The 22,790-nt window shown below is 43.8% G+C and overlaps 1 protein-coding gene across 1 annotated transcript in view; it reads right to left on the bottom strand.

Annotated features, from left to right (window-relative positions):
• LOC126457613 (sushi, von Willebrand factor type A, EGF and pentraxin domain-containing protein 1) overlaps positions 1-22,790 on the bottom strand; it is a 336,391-nt gene that overhangs the window by 308,988 nt on the left and 4,613 nt on the right. Inside the window, exon 2 of the mRNA XM_050094068.1 lies at positions 7,359-7,392. Within this exon, the coding sequence (XP_049950025.1) occupies positions 7,359-7,392 (34 nt within the window). The remainder of the gene's footprint in view (positions 1-7,358; positions 7,393-22,790) is intronic.

Here is a 22,790-nt window from a genome sequence, read left to right on the forward strand (position 1 = left end):
CCTCGTATCTACTGAACGATTCCGTGTCGAAACGCGTCGCCCTTCGTTTGATCTTTTCTATCTCTTCTATCAGTCCTGCCTGGTAAGGACGATGAACAACACTCAAGAATAGGTGGAAACAGCGCCTTATAAGCCACTTCCTTCGTGGATGAGTTACGCTTCCTTCAGATTCTCCCTATGAATCTCAATCTGGCTTTTCCTACTATTTGTTGCATGTGGTCATTCCACTGAAGGTCTTCCAACAGTTTCTCATCAATAATGTAGTTGTGCCAGGGTCGACTGCTAGAGCTTACACCATTCATCAATCCTCGGCAGATCATTCTGCAAATCGATACCGTCTTCTGGCGTTGCTACTTCGTTACAGACAGCCGCATCATCTGTGAACAGTCTTGAGCATCCGACGCATTCTACTAGATCATTTATGTACATTGCAAACAATAAAGGTCCTGTCACACTCCCTGGGATACAACTGAAACTACATTTACATCTGTCGATTTTATTCCATTAGGAGCGACGTTCTGAGTTCTACCTGCAACCCAGTAGCAAATCTGGTCCGTACCTGCAATCCAGTAGCAAATCTGGTCTGTTACTCCGTAAGCTCGTTTTTTTTTCACTAAACGGCAGCGCGGGACGGTGTCGAATGGCTTCCTGAAATCAAGGAGCTTGCCATCAACCTAAACGCCGTTGTCTACAGCGCTATGGATCTCACGAAGGAACGCAGCGAGTTGAGTTTCGCAGTATCTCTGTTTACCGAATCAGTGTTGATTTTTTATATATTTTCCTTCACCAAAAACGTCATAACGCTTGAGCATAAAACATGTTCCATAATTCTACAACAGATTGACGTGAATGATATACGTCTGTAATCGTGTGTCCTGCGTCTCTTCTTGAAAACAGTAAAGACCTGCGCTCTTTTCCAGTTGCTATGTACCATTCGTTGCTCCAGTGATCTACGATAAGCTGCTAGAAAGGGAACGAGTTCTTTCGCGTAATCTTTGTAGAATCTGATAGGTATCTCATCTGGTCCTGATGGCTTTCCACTACTAAGCGATTGAAATTGCGTTTCTGTTCCGCGATCGGTTGTCTCGATATCTGCCATATAGAACATTCTTACGATGACTGAAAGGAGGGACTTTGTTATGATCTTCCGGGATGAAACAATTCAGTATTTCGACATTTTATCTGTTATATTCCGTTTCGGTGCCAGTATGGTCTCTGAATGAATGAATAGATGATTTCGAACCGCTTACTGGTTTTACATAATATCAAAACCTCTAGCGTTTTGTCAGTTGACAAAATTTTATTTTCAAAATCTCTCATTGCTCTCTTTACGCGTATTTTCATATGCATTGATAGACGTTCCCTCTAGTGTCAACGTACTTTGCGACACCAACAATATCTGCTTGACAGACTTTGTTTGTACGTTTGTACGCTTGTTTGACAAACCCGTAAATAGAAAAGACTTCCTTCTTATTTTTCTTTAGCGTTCGTTCCGCCTGGTGGCTGGGTCCGCTGAGTGGACTCGCTATCTCCATTTCGGTCGGTCGTGGGCCGTGTATTGAACGAAGATTTACAGCCTCTGGGTCGCTCTGCAGTGTCGGCTCATCGCTGTCTGTCGTCCCTTGGGTCTCTTTCCCATGTCTTCCACTGTGTAGGCTGTCTTTGCAGCAGTATCGCCCTCTGCACGTAGCCCATGTGCAAACCATCACAGACGGCTTTGTTGCATTTTCTTCTGAAACCACAAAACGTGTCCTGACTGTCGTTCGAAACGTGATCCAGACGAGTGATGCCACAAGCCCATCTAAGCATCTTAGTCTCCATAACCCTTAGTCGTCGTTCTAACTCTTTTGTAGCTGGCCAACATTCGGTGTTGTGGAGAGCAAGGGAACATATGACAGTCTGGTAGGTCTTTTAACTTCAGATTATCCTTAATCCGACGATCCTAGGTGATTCCTGTTGTCATTCGCTTCTTCTTTCAGGCTGCCTGCGTCCTTGGGTTGACCTCGTCTGTAAGTTGGCCATCGCTAGAGATTGAAGAGCAGAGATCCTTAAAATTTGTTACTCGTGGTAGATCTTTCCGTTAAAGTTGTTGTCCCCAACTTCTCGTGGTTCTGATGTCATGTACTCAGTTTTCTTGTTGTTGAGGCGCAGCCCATACCGCGCAAGTTGGTCGTTCCACTCTTGTGTCTGGCACTGGAGATTAAACTCGCCCTCCGCAGCCAACGTGAAAAGAGTGAATTTGACAAATTAGTTTGTTAGTTTACGGGGGTCTTTACACTCTAGGTCTGTATATAATTCCCACCATAAAAAAATACGATAATTGTTGGTAGCGGTCGTAAGTTGTTGTTGACTGTTCCCGAATACTGTGACCATAGTCTTTAAAAACGGATGACGAGCTTCGAGAGCTCGAGTGCTGTAATACGGACTTAATGGAAAAATATGTAATGAAGATTAGGTTTTTATTGTTAGGGTTTTAACTTTCCATTGATGGCACTGTCCACATCCTTTACGAAGTGATCATCTCCTTGGTGAAGACTGGTTTACTTTCGCTCTTTATGCTGATCTATACTGTGCAAGCTTCTTTCATCCCTGCATGACTGCCGGCCTAGTGGCCGAGTGGTTCTAGGCGCTACAGTCTGGAACCGCGCGACCGCTACGGTCGCAGGTTCGAATCCTGCCTCGGACATGGATGTGTATGATGTCCTTAGGTTAGTTAGGTTTAAGTAGTTGTTCTAGGGGACTGATGACCTCAGAAGTTAAGTCCGATAGTGCTCAGAGCCATTTGAGCCCTGCATGACTATACTTGAACTTCCTTACTGTCCTTAATCTAACCTTAGTCTCTCTCTGCAATTTTTACAATCTGTTCCTTTCATCGTTATCAAATTGATGATTCCTTGATTCCTAAGGACGTATCCTATCAACCGATTCCATTTATGACTTTTCTCCCCAATTCCATTCAGTATCTCCTCGTTAGTTAACTCAGTCTACCTATCTAATCTTCAGCATTCTTTAGCAAAGTTTTTCAAAAGCTTCTACTCTCTTCTCGTCTGACCTGTCTATCGTTCACATTTCTCTTCCTGATCTTTAATTCTCTTTCCAAATTTCTCCTTAGTTGCGTTTACCACTTGCTCATGTACAGATTGAATAGACAAAGGATATACTGCGACCGGGTCTCACTTCATTCTCAACCACTGTTTATCTTTCACGTCGTTCGTTTCTTATAACTGCAGTCTGAATTCTGGACAGATTGAAGACAACCAGTCATTCCATTTATTTTATCCCTGCTACCTACAGATTTCAAAGACATTCAACGTTGCCAAAATCTTTTGTTAAATCTAAAAGTTTTATAAACGTATGTTTGTCTTTTTTCAGTCTATCTTTAAAATACGTCGTAGGAAATATGTTGTCCCACATCTTCCTACATTTCTTCGGAACCCAAACTGATCTTCCCGAAGGTAACAGCTTTGAATTCTTCCATATATTATTGGCGTCTGAATTTTGCAACCATATGTTATTAAACTCATGGTTTAGTAGTATGCAGACCTCTCAGCACTTTCCTTCTTTAGAACTGGAATTACTATGACCTTCGTGGAGTCTGCGGATATTTCGCCTGTCTCATACATCTTGCGAACCAGGTGAGATAGTTTTGTTATAGGATCTTCTCCAAAGGATCTCAACAATTTGAGGTAATTCTCTCATCTACTACAGGTCCCTTGTTTCGACTCAGTGTTCCATCAAATTCGTCTCGCATTACTACCTTTCCCATCTCATCTTCCTCGTTGCTTCTAACAATATTATCTCAAAGTTCGTTTCATTTATTTAGCCCTTCTATACTCCTTTCCACATTTAGGATTTCACTTTTCTGATTTCCATTTAAGTTCGTAATATTCAATGCAGCACTCAACACAACCAAAGCAGTGCTGCTCAGTGGCCATGTATGCAGAGAGCTGTTGTCTTTTATATAATTTTCTGGCGACCTGCCTGTCGTGCGTACTGACTGCACAGAGCTAAGACTCCCCGTAGCTTGAGCAATCGCCGGACGCCTCACTGCCTCCTTATCCCGAGCGGCTGGACCTTCCGCCCCGGCTCTCTCCAGCATCTCTGCAAGTAGGTCGGCTAAGAGCGCTACAGGTATGCCAGACGTAGTAGAAAGCGACCCTCCGACGAGTACACCTGGCGCAGCCTCCGGGTAGCCTCACCCAGCACACCTGCGTCTGCGTCCATTCTTCAAAAGTCTACGCATGATGGAGTGGGGTGTCTGTGAGGTCGGCAATGGGGAGGCGTCCCTAGGTAGCGTGTGGTCGATCAGGTCGATCACACTTGTGAACTCTTTGTGTGTCTCGAGACCTTGTTCGCAGTACGTAGACCCTGTATCTCACGCATAAAGGTACATCCCCAGGTTAAATGAACTATCTTGATGAAACTTTCAAGTGTATCTGAAGGAGTCAAAACAAAGCAATATGTATTTTTTCGTTTTTGCCCAATTTCGCTTTTAAGGGGTGAACACACCATTTGGCATACTAGGTTTAGAGTAGGGAAGGGAAAAATCGACCGGTTAAAACCGATACCGGTGTTTTACTTCTGAATAACCGTTTTTTCAGTATTTCTTTGGTCTTGGTTATAAAAGGTGTTTTACCACCCCAAAAAGCTGACAATTATGCATTTTTTCTCCCGCATAGGGAAAGAAAACTTCTGTCTTCTGACGTGGTCAGACGCTAGTTCATCAGATTCTCATTCGTCACAAGAACATTTGGAACTTCATAAAGAGAGTCTTGAGTTCTTGTTCCAAACTCCCTATTAGTCTCTTTTAAAACTATGAAAGAGAGGCGGGTGTAGTCTGTGAGGAAAAACCGTTTCTTCTGTCGTACCTGAGGACAAGGAACATGTTAATTTGGTGATCCCAAAAGACTCGACGGGACGGGTACAGCCTTTGGACGTATACAGCGTTCGATGTTGGAAGAATTTTGTGCGAAAATTTTCAGATCTATTTATGCTGGATTATTATGACGTCAACTCTGCTTGCGAAACAATATAATCAATCTGCAGTCGCTAATACATAATCAATTCTCTTCGGCAAGGTTTTCCAGAGTACTGGAATATGCCTGGTACTTATCAGGATATTCAGAGAATCGCCCGCCACGATTTGGAAATCCTGCTGGATTTGGTTTTTATTGTGTTGTGCATCGTATGCATTATGTGAAGAAACTTCGTTCTTTTTAATTACGTAGTGTAGGACTGTTTGAACCATTTCTTCACAGATAATCATTACTATAATGATTTTGTATTATAATAATGCGCTTTTTTATTTTAAATTAACAAAATACAAGTGTGAAACGTTAAGTTAAAAATCATGAATTTTCAAAATAACAATTTAGAACATAAACAAAAATAAGAAAAGCAAATAATTAGAATAAGAATGAACGTTTAGATATTTTAATCAGGTATGTTGAAAATACTCTGACAGCACATTGTGTACAACTTATTTTCCAAAGCACATTGTGTACAACCTATATTCCAGAAATAGTATTTCAGAAACCAACTTTATGACATTTGAATGGATGTGGCGTGAAAGCTTCTTTAATTTATGTTGCAACAAAATATTTCGTTGGATTATTTTGGCCCCGCTACACACCAGCAGAGTTTCATCAAGATTGTTTATTTCCCCCTAGGAATGTTCCTTGTCAGATATTCTCAGAGGGACACTGAATGATTTAGCAGACATTGCACAGTGTTACGGTCTGCAGAATAGAGGTGGGAAAACTGACAACCCGCAAAGCCCTTCAACATGTCAGCAAACAGCCTGATGCTTAATTTCTGTAAGTTTTATGGCTGCATAGTGTCTCTAAACCTTCGTGTTTACATCTAACAACATGGACGAAGTATTTTACGCCGCACCATCGTATGACAAGCCATTCTCGGTTATCTTTCCGTCTCAAATTTCAATTAAATCTCAGACTTTGAGCGTTTGCTCCAAGCACAACTCTTTGCAGCAAGCATATAGTGCTGGAAACAGTAAATAATAACAATTACAGTGAAATGCGTTTTGACGCGAAAAGTCGTATATGCTTTTCACTGTGCACCTAATTATACAATGATATTTAAGAGACGCCTCCCACTTAATGATGGCGGTTTAACCGTCAGTCCGTCACTTATTGCTGTATCCATCGAATTTTGACGTTGTGGGAAAAACTCGAACGCCAATCAAAATGGGAAAAAGGTGTAATTCGGCTTCAGCAACAAAGTTTTTATTTCATCGACCACGCGTTCGACGGCGAGGGTGAGCGTAAGATAATCAGTTAGTAAGTACGGCGACAGGGGATGATAAGAGCTACAAGGTGTCATCTGTACGGCATTACTGGCTGCTCTTTGGAATATCATATTCAGTAATAGCGTGAGAGATCAACAGCGCTGTCAGCAAGGTATTGCTCTATTACGGGAAACTGCACTCTTCGATTATTTTTTTATTCTGTCCTTACTGTACTAGTGCAAATATTTTTTCTGATGACAGTAGCCCTCTTTTACCGGGTAGAGTCGTGTTCTATCAGCGTGCTGAAGAACGTGACAACGGACGACACGGTAGTGGACCTTCTCCAGTTTCATTTAAGTGTATGACGTATGTCGAAAAGGCTAACCAAAGTACCATTTGAGTTGTGAGTAACCACCAGAAGGCGAACGATGTTGATATTGTTTCGCAGAGAGTACATTAGTGTAATTTGTCATTTTCGAACGTCTTCATGGATAAATTAAGAAGTAAATGCAAACGATACACCGTGTGATTTCTGAAAAAGAGTAGTTTATCGACAAACAACGCTACATCTTTCTCATATAACCTATTTTTCATTCACTGTTCTTGAGCATTGCTCTTCTTATATCGAAATAGTCAGCAACCAGTTGCATAAAAATAATTTAATCTCTTAACCGGTTTCAGGCGCTTCGAGCCCTTCTTCAGAAGGTCAAAGCAATCGCATTATTTACTAGTGCCAACGATTAAGTGCTTGCAGCTTATTGTTGTGGTCAAGTGGTTCATAGTGCCTGTACAACAATGATATTAAGAAGCGAAACAACTTGTTGCAGTCAAACAACTTGCTGCATCTTAATGATAACACTCGCAAATAATGAGATAATTATAACCTTCTGAAGAAGGGCACTAAGAGAGTTTCAGCAGAAAATTTAAGGTGGATACGGAAAACGTAACAGCAAAGTGCAACTACCAAAATTTTGAAAATAAGCACATAGTGAACTTGAACAGATTCTTGTCGATGGCTATAAACGGTTTATAAACCTAAAAAGTTCTCAATTCCCGTCCCATTCTCCTCAGTTTGTAACTATGAAAACTCGTTAGATGTTTGTGTACTTACCGTTTGGACAGGAGAACAGACTACTACTGGGACTCTGAAATGGAAGAAGGACCAAAATTAGTGTCATCAAAACACGAAACACACTTGTACACAGAAATATTAATTTAATGTATCCGTGCAAAAGAAAAAGACCTAAAAATTACCCATGACGATATTCTAATTTTAGTTGTGGACCGTTCTCCACTTTCAACACCTGATTTCTAAAACAAAATAAAAAATATTGTTACAAGAGAAGAAATTTATCCAACCGTCAGTATTCCTGGGCGTTTGGACAACGTCGCAGAAGTTTCGCTGAGAAGCCCTTACACATCCTCCATGCAGTCCCGATGGCTCCCCCTGTGATTTCCGTATATCTGGAGCTCTGAAGGAAGACGTTCGTGACCGTTGATTTGCTTCGGTCGAAGAGGTGCACGCCTGTGTTCGATCATGGTTCAGTAGTCAACCGCAAACATCTACATCTACATCTGCGTCTACACACATACTCCGCAATCCACCATACGGTGCGTGGCGGAGGGTGCCTCGTACCACAACTAGCATCTTCTCTCCCTGTTCCACTCCCAAACAGAACGAGGGGAAAATGACTGCCTATATGCCTCTGTACGAGCCCTAATCTCTCTTATTTTATCTTTGTGGTCTTTCCGCGAAATGTAAGTTGGCGGCAGTAAAATTGTACTGCAGTCAGCCTCAAATGCTGGTTCTCTAAATTTCCTCAGTAGCGATTCACGAAAAGAACGCCTCCTTTCCTCTAAAGACTCCAACCCGAGTTCCTGAACCATTTCCGTAACACTCACGTGATGATCAAACCTACCACTAACAAATCTAGCAGCCCGCCTCTGAATTGCTTCTATGTCCTCCCTTAATCCGACCTGATAGGGATCCCAAACGCTCGAGCAGTATTCAAGAATAGGTCGTATTATTGTTTTACAAGCGGTCTCCTTTACAGATGAACCACATCGTCCCAAAATTCTGCCAATGAACCGAAGACGACTATCCACCGTCCCCCACAACTGCCATTACATGCTTGTCCCACTTCATATCGCTCTGCAATGTTACGCCCAAATATTTAATCGACGTGACTGTGTCAAGCGCTACACTACTAATGGAGTATTAAAACATTACGGGATTCTTTTTCCTATTCATCTGCATTAATTTACATTTATCTATATTTAGAGTTAGCTGCCAATCTTAACACCAATCACAAATCCTGTCCAAGTCATCTTGTATCCTCCTACAGTCACTCAACGGCAACACCTTCCCGTACACCACAGCATCATCAGCAAACAGCTGCACATTGCTATCCACCCTATCCAAAAGATCATTTATGTAGATAGAAAACAACAGCGGACCTACCACACTTCCCTGGGGCACTCCAGATGATACCCTCACCTCCCATGAACACTCAACATCGAGGACACTTGTCCGTGAAGGCGTTGATCGTCTTGTCTCTCAGTGAAATAAATTTTCTTAACAGCTGTGGCGATTCCTTTCGACATAGCTAACGTCATACTTACTTTTTTTCGCATCTGTCTCCCTTTTATTCGACTGTCGCTTGTCTATAGCTGCTGCGACAAATGATCACCGCAAAGTTGCTCAGGTGTCCGAGAACCCGTAAAGTAAGATCTCAGCTCACAGCGAACATAACGTATTATGCCCGATGAGTTTAGTACTGGGAGTTAATAAAATGAAATGCGCATTTGACACACTTGGCCAGGAGTTTCCTTTTGGTCAATTCGGCCGCTTACTGCAAGTCTTTTTATTTGACGCCATTTCGGCGATCTGCGTGTCTATAATGATGAAATGATGATGAGGACCACACACACACACACACACACACACACACACACACACACACACACACACTCCCGAGCGGAGGAAACACCTTCCTGGTCGGGCGTTGAACCTGTAGTCCCGTGATCACGGGTCAGCAACGCTAACCAACAGACCACGAGCGGGCGCCTGGGGGTATGGAGTATTTTTAATATTTTGGAAGACGAATCGTGACTTGCAAGTAGCAAAAAAAACGTTCCAGTTCCGACCCTGTTTAAAAGCTGCGTGATACCGATTTTTAAATCGTTTTCTTGAAAGAAAACACACCTGACTGTACTATGTTTTCTCATTTCCCCGATAACTAGGTAGAGAGGGCGAGGAAGAGTCCGCGGCCACCCCTTGCACCCTTGTATGGGCGCTCTTGAAGCTGATGAAACTCGGAGATGCGTCTCTGTGACCAACCACAGAATGGTATTTTTAGGTGAACACTTCATTGCACGTAAAATGTCTGTCGCGATTGTAGTCACCTAGAGCTATAATTTTTTGCTTGGAGCGGTTGTGGAGAACGGATGACTGTATTATTAACTTTGACCGTCTGTTATAACTCCCTCCGTCATGAGACGATATGCCTTACTTATCGTGTGGCACTACTGTAAGGCCGTAGCATTGTTGAGGGGAGAAATTCGAAAATGAGCTATGGGCCTTTTTTCAAGAAGTGCTCAACAGTGTGCCACAAGTAACTTGTAGATCAATTCATTTCTTCAGTAATGGTAACATCGACAAACTCGCACTTAGCTATGCCAAAGAAACCACTCGCACTTGCAAATGACAATGATGGCATGCTCTTCACCTGATGCGGAAACTATTTAGTTGCCGGCCGCGGTGGTCTAGCGGTTCTGGCGCTGCAGTCCGGAACCGCGGGACTGCTACGGTCGCAGGTTCGAATCCTGCCTCAGGCATGGGTGTGTGTGATGTCCTTAGGTTAGTTAGATTTAAGTAGTTCTAAGTTCTAGGGGACTTATGACCTAAGATGTTGAGTCCCATAGTGCTCAGAGCCATTTGAACCTATTTAGTTGGTTATTGTAAGGTACGATCAAAAAGTTCCGGTTCGAAGGCCGTACAATCCAGAATCGGTACATCAATCAGGCAAAATCGCAGTGAGCATTGGGACAATCATCCCACCAAGGCACTAGGTTGAAGATATCCGTTTTTTAAAACACCGCTTGCTGTTGTGTGAGAAAGTCCGTAGTTGCCTGTTGCACATCCTCGCCCGACAGCTTGTACTTTTTTCACATGATATATTACGAGCTATGGATGAAGGGCAAGTGTGATAGGACCACTATTGTCCTCTACGAGGGGCGTTTGAAAAGTCCGTGCAAAGTCCGAGAGATGGCACCACCGGCGCGTATCGAGGTCATGTCTAGTTAGTAGCATCTTTGGAAAGAACGTACACCAAGTTTCAGCCATATTGGTCTATTTCTTTGTGTTTGGCATTCGTGTGAATCAAAGAAGTCGAGTGATTATCAAAAAATGGACGAAAAAGAATTTCGTGTGGTGATTAAACATTACTTTATGAAAGGCAAAACGACTCAGGAACCTAAAGAGAAGCTTGATAAGCGACAACCCAAACAGTGGAATACCAAGGGAGAATCTGCACCAAAAAAGCCGAAGACCATTCCTTCGGCCGGAAAGGTTATGGCGACTGTCTTTTGGTATTTGCAAGTGATAATCCTCTTCGACTATCTGGAAAAGGGTAAAACTATTACAGTTGCATATTATTCAATGTTATTGGATCGTTTGAAAACCGAGCTGCAAGACAAACTCCGGTTGTGGTCGCAAAATTAATGGAGATAGGATTCCAACTCGTTTCACATCCCCCCTATTCTTCAGACTTGGCTCCCTCGGACTACTCTTTGTTCCCCAATTTGAAAAAATGGATGGCGGGACAAAGATTTTATTCAAACGAGGAGGTGATTGCAACAACTAATAGCTACTTTGCAGACTTGGACAATTCCTATTATTCGGAAGGGACCAACAAATTAGAACAGCGTTGGACGAAGTGTGTAAGTCTAAAAGGAGACATGTCGCAAAATAAAAAAAGGTTTACCCCAAACACATAAGTAGTTTTTATTTTTTCATGGACTGTTCGAACGCCCCTCATATATACAAAAATGATATGGCAGATAGGGCGGGCAGCAATCCGTGATTATTTGCTGCTGATGCTGTGGTGTACGATGAGGTGTCGAAGTTGAGTGACTGTAGGAGGATACAAGATGACTTAAACAAAATTTCTAGCTGGTGCGATGAATGGCAGGTGGATGAGTAGGAAGAATAAACCTCTAATGTTCAGATATGTTATTACTAGTGTCCTGCTGGATGCAGTCAAGCTGTTTAAACATCTAAACGTAACATTGCAAAGCAGTATGAAATGGAACGAGCATGTGCGAACTGTCGTAGGGAAGGCGAATGATCGACTACGGTTTATTGGGAGAATTTTAGGAAAGAGTGGTTCACCTGTAGAGGAAACGGCATACAGAATGCTGATACGACCTGTCCTTGAGTACTGCTCGAATGTTTGGGATTCGTACCAGGACAGATCGAAGGAAGGCATCGAAGCAATACAGAGGCGGACTGCTAGATTTGTTACCGGTAGGTTCGAACAACACGTAAGTGTTACGGTGATGCTTCAGGAACTGAATGGGAATCCCTGGAGGGGAGGCGATGTTCTTTCCGAGATACGAGGTGCATTCAAGTTGTAAGGCCTCCGATTTTTTTTCTCCGGACTGGAAAGAGATGGAAACATGCGCATTGTTTTAAAATGAGGCCGCGTTCATTGTCAATACGTCCCAGAGATGGCAGCACCGTACAGCAGATGGAATTTTACCGCCAGCGGCGAGAATGAGAACTGTTTTAAATACTTAAAATGGCGACGTTTTCCTTACTTGAATAGCGTACAATCATTCGTTTTCTGAATTTGCGTGGTGTGAAACCAATTGAAATTCATCAACAGTGAAGGAGACATGTGGTGATGGAGTTATGGATGTGTCAAAAGTGCGTTCGTGGGTGCGACAGTTTAATGAAGGCAGAACATCGCATGACAACAAACCAAAACAACCTCGGGCTCGCACAAGCCGGTCTGACGACATGATCGAGAAAGTGGAGAGAATTGTTTTGGGGGATCGCCGAATGACTGTTGAACAGATCGCCTCCAGAGTTGGCATTTCTGTGGGTTCTGAGCACACAATCCTGCATGACGACCTGAATATGCGAAAAGTGTCATCCAGGTGGGTGCCACGAATGCTGACGGACGACCACATGGCTGCCCGTGTGGCATGTTGCCAAGCTATGTTGACACGCAACGACAGCATGAATGGGACTTCCTTTCCATCAGTTGTGACAATGGATGAGACGTCGATGCCATTTTTCAATCCAGAAACAAAGCGTCAGTCAGCTCAATGGAAGCACACAGATTCACCGCCACCAAAAAAATTTCGGGTAACCGCCAGTGCTGAATAAATGATGGTTTCCATGTTCTGGGACAGTGAGGGCGTAATCCTTACCCATTGCGTTCCAAAGGGCACTACGGTAACAGGTGCATCCTACGAAAATGTTTTGAAGAACAAATTCTTTTCTGCACTGCAACAAATACGTCCGGGAAGGGCTGCGCGTGTGCTGTTTCACCAAGACAACGCACCCGCACATCGAGCTAGCGTTACGCAACAGTTTCTTCGTGATAACAACTTTGAAGTGATTCCTCATGCTCCCTACTCACCTGACCTGGCTCCTAGTGACTTTTGGCTTTTTCCAACAATGAAAGACACTCTCCGTGGCTGCACATTCACCAGCCGTGCTGCTATTGTCTCAGCGATTTTCCAGTGGTCAAAACAGACTCCTAAAGAAGCCTTCGCCGCTGCCATGGAATCATGGCGTCAGCGTTGTGAAAAATGTGTACGTCTGCAGGGCGATTACGTCGAGAAGTAACGCCAGTTTCATCGATTTCGGGTGAGCAGTTAATTAGAAAAAAAATCGGAGGCCTTAGAACTTGAATGCACCTCGTACACTACTGAGGAAATTTAGGGAACCGGCATCTGAAGCTGACTGCCAAACGATTCTACTACCGCCAACATACATTGCGCTTAAGGACTACAAAGATAAGATACTTGAAGTTAGGGCTGATACGGAGGCATATAGACAGTCGTTTTTCCCATGCTCTATTTTGGAGTGGAACAGGGAAGGAAAGACCTGTTGTGGTACAGGGTGCCTTTGGCCACCCAACAGTACGGTGACTTGCAGAGTATCTATGTCGATGTAAATGTAGACAGGAATTGTCGACCGTTCAATGGCTTTTTTTAAGGAACCGAAGGCGTGATAATCGCATGGTGTGAGATAAAGAGTATAGTGGAGGTGCACATTTGTCTCCCACTTGTGTTGGCGTAACTTCTATGTTACGACATTTGCGATATGAAGACGTGCGAGCAGTACGGAACTTGGCGCACCATTCCACAACGGTGGTTTTCGAGAGACATGCTGTCCCATATAAATTCTCCATTTCCTGATGAATGTCTTCCGATGTTTGTCCATCGGCAGCCAAGAAATAACAATAGCACTTTGGTCCTGTTTAGAATCATGTGGTAATAGCGTCGTCATAGTTCACGTATCCGCATTTACCGCACGCACGACGGGAAGACTGAATGCCACACTAATGCGCTCCCTACATGTCGGTGCTTATACACCCCCATCGGAATCGCACTATGTCGCGTATACATTGCCGCAATGTCCGCCCTCAAACGGAAACTTTTTGATCGCCCCATACGTAACAGACACGTCTGGTTGTCCGTTCACTGATTGCATATACACTCTTCAGGCCACCTAAAAACTCCAATCAAAAATTTTGAATGCTCGTAAGTGACGTAATATTGCTTCACCCAGTGACTTAGATTAGAGCAAGTGCAGATTAGGGAATCTTCGGCTGTTATTTCCAAGACTTTCAATTCAGGATTGAACGATTTACAGTAGAAGTACGGAATTGTGCAAAAGATTTACCTATAAGAACAAAATATCTCAAGCAACCTTTTTGTCAGCAGTTTTCAAGACGAGACTTTTCGAAATGAAATAATGTATTCACGTGGAATCCTTCCAATTACTGCGTGAATAAATTTATTGTTTTTCCAGTACCGGTATGCACTCTCTATTTCGAAGATTCGTCTGATGCACTCTTGTTGAGCCAGTCTTTCATCTCCGCCAAGCTGCTGCAACATCCAGTCATTTGAATACCTTCGCTATAGTCAAGCCTTGGCTTCTCTGCCAAAATGACTATACACTGATGTCTCGAGATGTGTCCTATCAATCTCTTCCGTCACTAGGTCAACATGTCCCATAGAGTTCTTTTCTTCCCGATTCGATTCAATATTTCTTCGCTACTTATCCAACGTACCCATCTAATCCTCGGAATTCTTCTGGAGAACTACGTTTCAAAAGATTCTGATTTCTTCCTGTCCGTACTGTTTATCATCCACGTTTCATTTCCATACAAGGCTACCCGCCAGACAAATACTTTCAGAAAAAGACTTGTCAAACTTAAAATTATATTCGGCGTTAGAAAATTTCTTTTTCCTAGAAAAGATTTCTTGACAATGCCAGTGTGCATGTGATATGTTTTTTGTGTGTCCCATTGCCAATAGTTTCCCTGCTGAACCGTAAAACGTTTCAACTAACCTAGTTCCCCAAAAAATCGCCTGAGTTAATTCCACTACACAACATTACAGTTGTCTTACTTCTACTTATGTTCAGCTTATAACTTCTTTTCAAGTCACCATATATTCATTTCAAACATCTTCCAAGTCCTTCGCTGCCCTTGACTGAATAACTATTCGTCGACAAACGCTAAAATTACTGTTTCTTCTCTTTGAACTTTAATTCTCTTGCCTAACCTCTCATTAGTTTCCATTACTGTTTTTTCATGTATCGATTGAACTGGAGAGGGGATAAATTACAACCCTGCCTCACTTCCTTCTACCGACACCCCTTCATGTTCTTCGACTCTTATGCCTTCATTTTATCCATTATAAATTCTGAATTTAAAATTTACAAAAAAATAAATGTTTATCGGAAGATAAAGATAAAAGCGATGAACATGGGATAACTAATGCTTGGGATACAACACATCGCATATACGGGAGCTTGTACGATAACTTGTTCAAGGCACACTGTGGGTTCGCAACGATTATTAAAAGTGTAGATAGTAATAATGTTGCGCAGACCCAAGCTTTTTCTTGAAGGAACAGTAATTGCAAATGTCTTTTATTGCTTGCACCGAGCAACACGGGTAGTTAGCTGTGGTGATCCGTACAGGTCGCCTTCAGGTGATTCACGGGTTCAAATTCTGCACGCTGACATCACGCGGCAAAACACTCCTCTTAGTTCTCTCAGTGCCTGAAGGCAGGCTCGTAACCGTGTCTTTCCGTTCTGGATGGGATTCGCAATCTGCTCCCCAGTAATAGCTTCTACTGTGAGAAGCTCGATTACCAGGTTTAAGAGCCCATAATTTCATCTCATTGCTTGTCTGCTTCATCAGCGCAGGACTTTTGCGGGGCAGCTCCGCATTACGGCGTTCTCAAAAGTTAACGATTCGCCGTGCGATGTCGAAAGGCCCGAACGTTGTTGTGTCACTGTATTCCGTCTGCAGCGTGACTAGTTGGAGTATTGTGTAAGAAAGTTTTCGACACGCAGTTAGAGTAATCTACACGCTAACTTGAAAAATTGTTAACTATTCCGGGCCTACGACTTCATCAACGTTCAACGACATACTTTCTAATGACGTGATATAGTACACTCGTTGTTATACAATGACTATACAGTCGTACTGGATGTATCCTATACCCTTCCTACACGAACGTCTGGAGCTATAAGAAAAGTGTCCTTTGCGCACCTGTGCACGCCCCTTACTAAGATCTCTGAAACTGCAACAGCCAGATATCGGGAGATGGCGAAACGAAATTAACATGAATAACACTGATAGAACGTCTCCAGATCTAAAATTCAGTCACGTGCAATAAAAACAGTCTACTTGCGGTATAGCTTTATCTGAAGAGAGCCTGAGTGTCAAATTCGCGGAGGAACGTCTGGGTTTGTTTCAACCTTCACGCCATCCGACATTCGCTGACTTGCAGAGATGCACTATCACCTGCTGTGCGTAGCTTTTCTGTATATCTTGCAGTTTTCGAGTAGTCGTCATCTGAAAACCCAAACGTAGGCTACGAATAATCCTGTACGTAAACGGGTGTGCAAAACTTAGTGATGTAAGTAGCTTTCGTATGTTGCGTCACTGACAAGTAACACAGCTGGATCAAACTTGGACCGCATATAGAAAGAACTCCTAACAGAACGTTACAGAAGGTAACTGAAAGAAATATGCAACGAGATGGGCAGAAATGACACTTCTATTGAAAGACAATAACTACATTGACGTGTCCGCCTCCGTAGTTGTGTGGTCAGAGCGGCTGCGTGCCATGCAGGGGGTCCGTGTTTGATTCCCAGCCGGGTCGGAGATATTATCCGTTAGAGGGCTGGATATTGTGTTATCTCCTTCATCATTTCATCATCATCGATACGCAAGCCGCCAAATTGGTGTCGAATACACTCTAGAGCCAAAGAAACTGGTACATCTAACTAAAATCGTGTAGGGGCCCTGCAAGCTCGCAAAAGTGCGGCAAAACGACGTGGCGTTGACTCGATTAATGTCTGAAGTAGTGCTGAGGGAATTGACACTATGAATCCTACAGGGCTGTCCATAAATCCGTATGAGTACGAGAGGGGTGGAGATCTCTTCCGAACAGCACGTTGCAAGGCATCCCAGATATGCTTAATAATGTTCATGTCTGGGGTGTTTGTTGGCCAGCGGAAGTGTTTAAGCTCAGGAGTGTGTTCCTGGGGCCGCTCTGTAGCAATTCTGGACGTGTGGCGTGTCACTCTGTCCTGCTGGAATTGCCCAAGTCCGTCTGAATGCACAATGGACATGAATGGATGCAGGTGATCAGACAGGATGCTTACGTACGTATCACCTGTCAGAGTCGTAGCTAGATGTATCAGGGACCCCATATCACTCCAACTGCCCACTCCCCACACTATTACAGAGCCTCCAGCAGCTTGAACAGTCCCCTGCTGACATGCAGGGTCCATGGATTCATGAGGTTGTCTCCAGACCCGTACACGTCCATCCGCTCGATACAATTTGAAACGAGACTCTTCCGACGAGACAACATGTTTCCAGTCATCAACAGTCCAATGTCGGTGTTGACGAGCCCAGGCGATGCGTAAAGCTTTGTGTCGTGCAGTCATCAAGAGTACACGAGTGGGCCTCCGGCTTCGGAAACCCATATCGATGACGTTTCGTTGAATAGTTCGCACGCTGACACTTTGTGATGGCCCAGCATTGAAATCTGCAGCTATTTTGCGGAAGGCTTGAACTTACGTGACGTTGAAGGATTCTCTTCGGTCGTCATTGGTCTCGTTCTTGCAGGATCTTTTTCTAGCCGCAGCGATGTCAGAGATTTGAGGTTTTATCGGATTCCTGATATTCACGGTACACTTGTGAAATGGTCGTACGGGAAAATCCCCACTTCATAGCTATCTCCGAGATGCTGTGTCCCATCGGTCGTGCGCCGACTGTAACACTGTGTCCGGACTCACTCAGATCTTCATAACCTGCCATTATAGCAGCAGTAACCGATCTAACAACTACGCCAGACATTTCTTGATGTATACAGGCGTTGTCGACCGCAGTGCCATATTCTGTTTGTTTACATATCTCTGTATTTTAATACGGTTGTCTGTATCATTTTCTTTGGCGCTTCAGTGTAAAAAGACTTACAGTAGGTGGCCGAACAACCCCAAATGGGATCTCCCGGCCAATAATTCCACACGATCATTTCACATTTTACACTGAAGTCACCGTGAATTGACGGTCCGCTGGACATTACAGGTGTCGGGACATTGTTCGTAATAGTGTATGTGACCAGGTAAGAATTTCATGTGGTAGCACATTCCATACCTCCCCCAGTGCGTTTAACAACTTCTGGATGGGTGTTGGTGCAGGTCAGCCCATTCGCCGAATATCGTCTCGTACCGAGAGCTCCTTCACTCGGGCTGTTCAATTCAGTCTCAAGTTGTAATCCATAAAAATGAAGCCAGGACCGAATGCAACCTTGAAAAGACGCACATAGGATAGGAGTACAGTGTCAGAATAACGATGACCCGTGTGTGTCAGTACGCCCGTGCAACATTATGCCTCCGCACACAATAACACCGGAACCACGAAAATGATCATTTCTACAATGCTAGAGGTAGGAACACGTAATGCACCCAGGATCATTATTCAACATGCCCGTTTTGGTGCAGCTTCATTACAACGCTGTCGCAGCACAACGACGCTGTGTTCGGCCGACTAAAAAATCGTTGATGCGCGGCCAGCCTAAATGCGCCTCTGTGGGCGCTCGCCACAGTTCACTGTCGTTGGCCGCCAGCTCGGGTCCAGCGCTCCGCGAGAGCTGCCACAGCCCACGCCTTTATAATGAAGGGCGTGTCCCGCGCAAGTATTGTCTGTCGCGCCTGCGGCCTTACGTAAGGACGGCCCGTGCTTTCCGTATCGCTTTACGTCAGGGGTTCGGGTGGCGTGGCTCTCCATCATGTCGACGGGTGAAACGCTTCCTACTGCACTACCCTGGATTCGTACCGAGAGCTGAACAGGTCTGCCAACCGCTGACTCCCCAAAGCACTGCTAAAAGATCTGTAGCAGAGTGTGATTTGTTAGGATGTTGCACAAGTTCATGGCGTTTTTGTTTTGCATGTTGGTATTCACGCTGCTTTGGGTTTATTTATCGATCGTCATTATTTATTTCTAGATCACTCTTCCTGTTTGAGTTTACATATGACCATTTTGTCGTTTGCAGATAGCGAGAGGACATGTGGACGCTGGACAATGGAGTGCCAAGAGGAGAAAACGGACCATTTCCGACATATTCTTCTGTTCAAGTTGAGTAATGGGGTGACAGCACCGGAGGCAGCGAGAATCATTTGTGCCGTGTATGGGGATAATGACACTGAACAGACTCTCTACGTTCACAAAGACCTACTGTGTTTGATTAAGATCGTTTAATCGCATTAATCCACAACGATCCACGTCAGTGTACAACAGAACTGTGATAATCCCACCATCCTGCGACATTTACACGCAACGGGGAAGGTTAAAATATCGAGCGTACAGGTACCTCATGCTTTAAGCCACAATCACAGAAATCAGCGGGTGGTTCTATGTGCATCTCTGATTGTTCGTAATCAACTGGCTCATAGACAACACCGACCATTCCTATTCCACATTGTTACTGGTAGCGAGAAATGGTGTTTTTGTGCTGACTTAAGGAAAAGAAAGGAATGGTTGATCCCAGACAAATCAGAAATTCCCCGTAAAAACACCTGCGCGCATCCACAAAAGATAATGTTATGCATGTGGTCGAACAGGTGTAGTGTACGACGAATTGCTCCCCCGGCGTGTAAGCATCATTGCTGACAGTTATTGTTAACAACTGAGACGTCCTGCTGATGCAATCCAAGAACAACGACCAGGAACGTGTGAAGTGACACTACTTCACGATAACGCCCGCACGCATTCTGCCAGAGTAACGAAAAACAGCGTATAGGAGTCGAGTTGGGAGCTCATTCCGCACTCACCTTATTCACCTGATCTTGCGCCCTCAGATTTTCACCTTTTCCGCTTTCTATCGAACCGCTTTCAAGGGATTCCTTTCCGGATGAAAATGCGCTGTGAACATGGGCTCGACGAGTTCTTCGCCTCAATATTATGTGATTTCTACAATCACGGAATCGAAAAGGTGCCCAAGCGTTGGCAGATAAATAGTGCAGGAAAATACGGTACACTATTGACGACTTAAGTCGAAACTGAGATGGAAAGACAAGGTAGCAGGGGACCTACGGGAGGAAGGATGGTTCAGAGAAGAAGCACTGGATAGGCATTTATGTAAGAGAAGGATCCAGCAAAGCAACGCCGACCGCACATGTCGTGGGAAAAGGCTGAGATGATGATGATGATGATGATGACTTGACGACTTAAGTCTCTGTTATGTGTATCTGTTGTGTTTATTAAACTTATGGAAAAACAAACTTATGCTTCAACCCAATAATCCTAGCGAATAATCCGCGGTTTTTGTCAGTCTACAATCGATTGTAAGCTCTCGAACTAGATCTTGTCGATTGCTTCAGATGAAAACTCCTTAGTGAAGCCTAACTTAAAATTTCATGTAATAAAAGTCGGTTCGGATGTAAAATAAGACACTTTTGGCCACTACATAAAATTGCTTCTAATTATCCATCCCTTTCCAAACCAATAACTTGAATCGTATTTATTTTATCATCTTTCTTAGTGTGAATCAAGTTTTCGTACTTGCTTCGTCTTTTAGAAATCATCGTCAGCCTTACTAGGACGTATTGGGAGACTAATAACCCATTATTCGCTGTTTCGCTGTGACAGAATAAGTTCTGTTAGGCACAACTCCCATGAACTAATTGCGCCATGTCTGATACGTGAAAGTTTCTTACGCTATCTAACAAAAGTATCCGAACACCCCCATGTAATGCGGAACTGGCCACTAGATGTCACGAGAGGCGACTTGCTTGTATAAAAGGAGGTGGGAAGTATTGCGTTGTAGGTAGAGAAGATGTAAGAGCATAAAGGTTCGGACAGGAGAGCTCAATGACTTCGAACGTGGACTACTCAGTGGGTGTTACCAAAGCAACGAATCCACGAGGGACATTTCAGCCCACGTGAAAGTGACCAGTTTGACTGTTGGTGACCTGAGAGTGAAGTGAAACCCGAACGAAGACCAGGCAAATTGTAATGGCGTGCATGGACCGGGAGGATGGCTGAAAAAAAAAAAAAAAAAAGCACATGAAATCAGCGGAGGGAATCACTCGTGATTTCCATAGTTCTACCACCAGTCCAGGTAACGCAATGTTCATGGGGAGTTAAAAATAATGGGGCACCAAAGTCGAGCAGCTGCTCATAACTAATACATTTCTGTCGTTAACGTTATGCAAATCTTGAGGTACTGCAAAGAGCCGACGCCACTGGGCAATGAGAAAGCAGTGGAAAGGTGTGAATCTGGCGAATGCCTGGAGAACCTCAGCTGTCTTCATGTGTAGTGCAGACAGAGAAGTACGGAGTTGGTGGTTAGGGTGCAGTCCCCATACTGCTCTTACGGAAACGCCAAATGCCGAAGCATATTAACACATTTTGCAACATGTTGTACTACGTTCATAGAAGAACAGTTCGGAGACGACGATTGTATCAGCATGACAGCACAACTGTCATAAAGCAGCATCTGCGAGAAAATAGTTTGTGGACAATAATATTCCTGAAGTGGACGGGTGTGCCCAGAGTCCCGGCGTGAAACCAGTGGAACACCTTTGGGATGAGTCAGAACGTCGACTTCTTCTCCAAACTCCAGCGCCTGACGCTACCTTCTCTGGTTCCAGCCCTTGAGGAACAATGGCTGTAATTCCTCCACAGACATACAGGCACCTCATTGAAAGTGTCGTTAGCAGAGTTCAAGTCGTCATAAAGGCGAAGGAAGTGTGGCCACGCCCCATATTAATGTCCACGAACATATGACCGAGCTCTTTGATCAAACAGACAACGCTGATACACGCTTGATACACACCGCTGAGGAAAAAAGAGGAACTCTGTGTCAGTATTTCGGTGTATCTCAAATTCACCCATGAGAATGGGATACTGCAATAGTGCTGTGACTAATCACAACAGAAAACGGACAAAAATCTGAGCTCTTGTGATAAAAACGATGCTTTCGAGCGATTCAAGAAAATTGTCTCTGACACAAATGATATTGTTTCGAAATAAATACAACTATTTTTGATTTCCCTGCCTCTCTTAAGAATACCAGTAGGATTTCCTGCACCATTTAAAATACTTCCAGGATATTTGGACCGATCAGGTTAAATGGATGCGGGGGAGTACTTGCAGAGGATATTAAGCTAAGGACTAATAAGAAAGACGTTTGCGTAGGATATGGTGACGATAACGCTTTGTTGTGCTCACGGCAGAGATATCTTTAGTGCGCGTAAAATGTTATGAAACGTGGCCGGTTGAATCTGATAAAGTTAGACGGTTTCCGACACACACACACACACACACACACACACACACACACACACACACACACAGAGAGAGAGAGAGAGAGAGAGAGAGAGAGAGAGAGAGAGAGAGGCCGGGGGCGGGAGAGCAGTGGTGAAACATCTCATTTTCGATTTGCTGTCAAGAAGAGGGGGAGTTGAATTTCCATCCTGCAAACGAGTTTTAGGGTCTATATAGACTATATAGAACTCATTCAAGTGGATTGTTGAAGATGCAATTGCAACGTCGCTGAATAACTGCAATGTATAACAGATCCCTTCGAATATGAACTAATACAAGACAAGGCACACGTAGGAGAGGAAAAAACCCACTAGATTTTGAATGGCGTATTAACAGAATGGTGGTGGGCACAGCCATTTAAATTAAACATGTAGGGACCACTAAATTAAATAATCTTGCGGAGGGAGCAAATGGGTGACTCTGATGTTATGGGAGAGAGCTAA

Source organism: Schistocerca serialis, chromosome 2 (genome assembly GCF_023864345.2).
Source record: "Schistocerca serialis cubense isolate TAMUIC-IGC-003099 chromosome 2, iqSchSeri2.2, whole genome shotgun sequence".
NCBI classification, from domain to species: Eukaryota; Metazoa; Arthropoda; class Insecta; order Orthoptera; family Acrididae; genus Schistocerca; species Schistocerca serialis.